Here is a 5,000-nt window from a genome sequence, read left to right as displayed (position 1 = left end):
ATCAAAGTTTTTTCATAGTATGCTCTTTATTTCCCCATCATTTGCTGCACTAGGCTGGTTGGGGCCCCTAGGCTTTTACTTTTCCAACTAGGAATGAAGCTTAGTAAATAATGATGATAGTGATTAAAGTAATTTTGACCGAAATACTACCGTATTTCTAGGAAGAAACTAAAGCTGAAGAGAGATAAGCTAAAGGCCCGGTCACACCGCCCGAACGTTGCTGGGGCGTTCCTTGAACGGTAGGGAGGTTGACCAAACCCTCAAAAATTTAATTTAACGTTTTTACGTTCGGTCTTTATTAGGCTGCTGAACGTAGCAAATCCTCGAATATTTCCTGAGTTTTCTTACACCTCTATTATGGAAGTTGCTAATTTATGCAATAAGGGTATTGGTATACAGGATGTCGAAAAGTTTCAGTCGTTTTTTTTTTATTTTTTTTAATAAACTGTTAAAAAAACCCGTGATTTTAATTAAGATACAGCGACCGTAATTTTTACCCTACTTTGTTATTATCTTTTACAGGTTGGTGACTGTAATATCACTCCGCTACGCTTTTCGACATCCTGTATACCAATACCCTTATTGCATAAATTAGCAACTTCCATAATAGAGGTGTAAGAAAACTCAGGAAATATGCGAGGATTTGCTACGTTCAGCAGCCTAATAAAGACCGAACGTAAAAAGGTTAAATTAAATTTTCGAGGGTTTGGTCCACCTCCCTACCGTTCAAGGAACGTTCCAGCAACGTTCGGGTGATGTGACCGGGCCTTTAGAACTGTCAGGTAGATTAACGGTTGCCTTTGACTATTCTGATTAAGAGAGTGGCATATGGAAACAGCACCGTGTCTAGCAGTACAAGAACAAACGAATTCAGTATAAACCTCTGATTTCTAGACTAAATAAAAGTCTTCATAATATGAAAATATTACACCTAACATTTTAGTAAAGCTTTAACTTTTTGCGAATAAAGTACGATGAGTATCTGTTTCTCTCTCTCCATTTGAAATTTATTTGATTAAGCTAAGAACCTTTTGAAAATTGGTGACAGATTTTTTTTTTAAAATAGAAATTAGATTACAGTATGCAATAAAAAAGAATGATCAAACCTTGGAAATATTATAGATTTCAAGATTAATGAAATTTAAGTTTTAGTCAGATTTTATTTATTACCAATTAGTCCATAGAATTTAGATCCTTTGAACTTATAAATCATGATCTTATATCGCTGTTGGTATCAGAATAATATACTTTTATGAACTGGATGATTTGGAAGCATATTAATCATAACACAATACAAACGTTGTATCGAATGAAGGTAACACTATAGCTGTTTGTATATATGACATTCCGTCCCAAGTGCAAAATAATATCTTTGAAGTCTCTGATTACCTCATGTCGGTCCTTTTGCATGACATAAGCGAGCTCCTGCCACGTGTCGGCTTTCAAACTACGGTCCTTGTATTCGTCGAGGAACGCGTTCCATAGTATAGGCCTCCGTTCGTACTCCGCTATGAGCACCAGCACTTCTTCGTTCGTCCAAGGCATCGCTGCGGTTATTTGCGGATAAAACCCTCCTTTTCTATATTGCTTAGTTTTCAAATCGTTTCTGTATGCACTGAACATTAGCGATTTTTTATACATTTATCTTACTTATTCTTCATTGTTGGTATTTTTATTGTTAAAGTTATTGTTTGTTTTTTACGGTATTACTTTGTTTTCATAATACTTCAACGATTATATTTTTGAGTAAGTATTTTTTTTTTTCTTTTTTTACATATTTTCAAGGCATTAAGGTTTTTTTTTTTTATGGTTATTCTCTCAATAAAGAAAATATACGTGAATTATATTGTGAAGTTTAGCTTTTAAGTTAAAAAGAATAATTTCTACCTATTAGATATTTCATATGTATTGATAAAAGGTGCATTTAAAACTGATTCTCCTCCATTTTCGAACTTTTCCTTATTCTCTTTTGATTTTGCAATGATTAAAGTAGTTCGCATTTCATTTGTGTCTTCTTAGGTTTCTAAAGAAGATATCAATCTTTTTCTTTCCTTTTATTTTTGAAATTTTTCATATATCATAATCAAAGATACTGTTTCATAATATAGCTGGAAATGTTTCCCCATCTCATTTTTCCTTTTCCTAATTTCAGTATTCAGATGTAATAAACTATTGCTCATAATACCTGCACCTTTTTATCATTGTATTCAAACTTTTAGATGATAAACCTAAGTAAAGAAGTTTTTCCCCTTTTCAAAAGTTGTTCGCTTCTTCGCCCTCCTTATAATCAATATGATTCCACGATGGTCGTTTACGCATGCGCAGATTCCGCCAGCGGCAAACTGGCAAAACGCGGCCTTTGAAAACTTTCATTCAAAGAAGAAATTCGTGGAAAAAACGCCCGTTAATGAAATGTCATTGATCCTCCAATTTGCCTTTCTGTGTTACAGAAGTATTTGCTAAAGAGAAAGTGGAATGGTTAATTGATAATACACAACAAGGAGTTGTAAATAAAGGGGGCGTTGTTGTGGGCGCCAGATATGAGATTTAACAGGGAGCATTAAAGGACGGGGGACAGATGACTCTGTGGCAGGGGGCGGGTGGAGGATGTCTAGCAAGGGCGGAAAACTCCAGCCTCGCCTCCCCTTCGACTCGCCGGCTTTCGCTGTCTCACTCACTTTCGACAGTCACAATTTCACACTTTATTTTCGCTTTTGCCGTCCTGACAACGCATTCACAGCGTCCGAACGTTGCCTCAACTTCATTTCCGTAACTTGACGTTTCACCCAGGATCAACGTGAAAGCGCTTCAAGGGCGCCTTCGCGTCCAAAACACCGAAAGTCGCTGTATGGTTACACACGAAAGCAGGGAAACGTTGCACTAACGGTGAACGTCGTGCTGCTTTGTGGAGGAGGAGATGGAGGAGGTAGAGGTGGAGGTGGAAGAGTAGGAGGGACATCCTCCCACCATCTACTCTCCACCATTTGTTCGCGAGCCTGTCGAAAGTAACCTCGGGCAACGTCGGCTTCATTCGGTTTCTCTGTTTGTTGTTGAAGCTAATATTATTTTTCCTTTTGAGCCCCTTATTTCCTCGTCTTCTAGCATTGTTTCTACCTTTAAAACCCCCTTTTGCAACTCTTAAAAGATTAAATGGAAGATAATCCTACTTATATATGAAGTTTTGGCTGTCCAGCTTGGAAAAAAAAAACAGCGATAGCTAAATATAATGAAAGTACCTAATTCTTTAACGAAAACAAATTTAAATGTTGACTACTATGTAGATTCACTTGATGATTACAAATGGATATTTCATTTTATCCCCCACAAGTCTAAATTTCCATTTAAAAGAATAAGGAAGCAAGTAAATAAATCAGATTGATATCTTAAAGAGAACGGTCTATGACCCGTTAGAATCTTTCGGAGAAAATTTCGCGAAAATTTTGCTCAATAACTAATAACTAGATGGGCACTCAATAGAAAGCTGGCCTCTGCCGCGGCAGCAGCTTTCTTAACCTGTTGCTTGACCTTGACCTTAACATGTATTAATTGGCGTGGATTTTCGTACATTCCAATATGAACCAAATTTGAAGTCTTTGTGACAACGATGTCCAAACTTATGGCTGATTATGGGAATTGGACATTTTGCTTAACCATGACCTTGATCTTCCAAAATTTAATAATTTCCAGCTTTTTACGTAAGTTAATCCCTGCAAGTTTCATTACTCTACGTCTACGATCAAAAGTGTGGCCAGAAAGCTGTTCATAATCAAACACACACAAACAAACACACAAACAGTAGCGAAAACAAAACATTCCAACTTCGTTGGCGGAGGTGATAAAGACATAATTGTTGTTGATATTATTTATGATTATTGTTGACGTAGTTGCCTGCAATGTTCACCTATTTAGTGAAGGCAGCCGAAGGCTTTTGATGTTAAAAACATTTGACAATGTGCTGTGTCCATGCGGGATAAAAATATATTCTTTTTCCCCATTGCGTATGGGTGATGAATATTGATTATAGTAAAAGTAGATTGCTCCTCGTGTTTATGTCTACGTAGGGGGATAGTTTCATCATTTACCTCAAGCGGAATAAGGCCTACCTGGGGTAATATTTTTTAGCCATAAGCTAGATCCCCGTTCCAGTTTCCTTATTTTCATCTTGAAATCCAACCTCCTCTAAATTTTACTTACATTGCAACTGCGGTGCTATCACCCAGGTGCACATTGGTAGCGAAATAGTCTCCAAGGCCCTATCACAGGGATTTGTGGGTCGAAGTTCATGAATATAATGTAATTTTATTTAATATTCTTGTGTCTTGGATTCTTGTAATTTGATATTGGTTGTCGTTGTGTTAATTTATCTTTGGTGGCTTGTGTTTCCTTATAATTTTTTATATTGATTCCTGGTTAGGTCTCAATGTTAATATACCCTGGGTCTCTTGAGTTAGTTTGTCTTTTGTTTCCCAGGTTAAGCTTTTGTTCTCAAATCTAATGTTTATCACTTTAATTCCCCATTAGGAATTATGCCATTTTCATAGAATTAGATAAAAGCCTTAATTTATTATGAATATAGTCAGGGAGTTTGTTCAGTTCATATCTCATCTAATGCTTCTGCTTTTCTGTTTTCTTCTACTTGACAAACTCCTTATGTTTCATACAAGGCAGGACTTGAAGAGTGTTTTTTAGTAAGCAGCAAAGAGGAAATGCCAAATCTGAGCTCTCTAGTATTGCATAGTGCCATAGTCTCAGTGCCAAGGCCTTCCACTGTCTTTAGTGACAGTTAGCCTATCTCTAAACGTTTAAGCGCACTTTTCTATTTCAGTTTGCCCTTTCACTTGCTTTTTCAAACTGTATTTTGGAAAAGCTTATTAGAAGGGTGCAGGATGCTTAATTTTTTATCAAGATGTTGTCCTTTCATTATCTTTTTCAATATTTCATATTGGATCTTCGTTTTGAAAACCATTTCTGCCTCAGTCGAGTGCCCAGGGGATACAGGA

General features: G+C 36.6%; 1 protein-coding gene across 1 annotated transcript in view; it reads right to left on the bottom strand.

The window, feature by feature from the left end:
* Positions 1-1,713, bottom strand: part of LOC137629061 (uncharacterized) — a 14,238-nt gene extending 12,525 nt beyond the window's left edge. Inside the window, exon 1 of the mRNA XM_068360328.1 lies at positions 1,390-1,713. Coding sequence (XP_068216429.1) covers positions 1,390-1,641 — 252 coding nt within the window. The 5' untranslated portion in view covers positions 1,642-1,713. The remainder of the gene's footprint in view (positions 1-1,389) is intronic.
* Positions 1,714-5,000: the final 3,287 nt, after the last annotated feature.

Source organism: Palaemon carinicauda, chromosome 37 (assembly GCF_036898095.1).
Source record: "Palaemon carinicauda isolate YSFRI2023 chromosome 37, ASM3689809v2, whole genome shotgun sequence".
NCBI classification, from domain to species: Eukaryota; Metazoa; Arthropoda; class Malacostraca; order Decapoda; family Palaemonidae; genus Palaemon; species Palaemon carinicauda.
The sequence above is the reverse complement of the archived record's forward strand: the minus strand, read 5'-3'. Positions and strand labels throughout refer to the sequence as shown.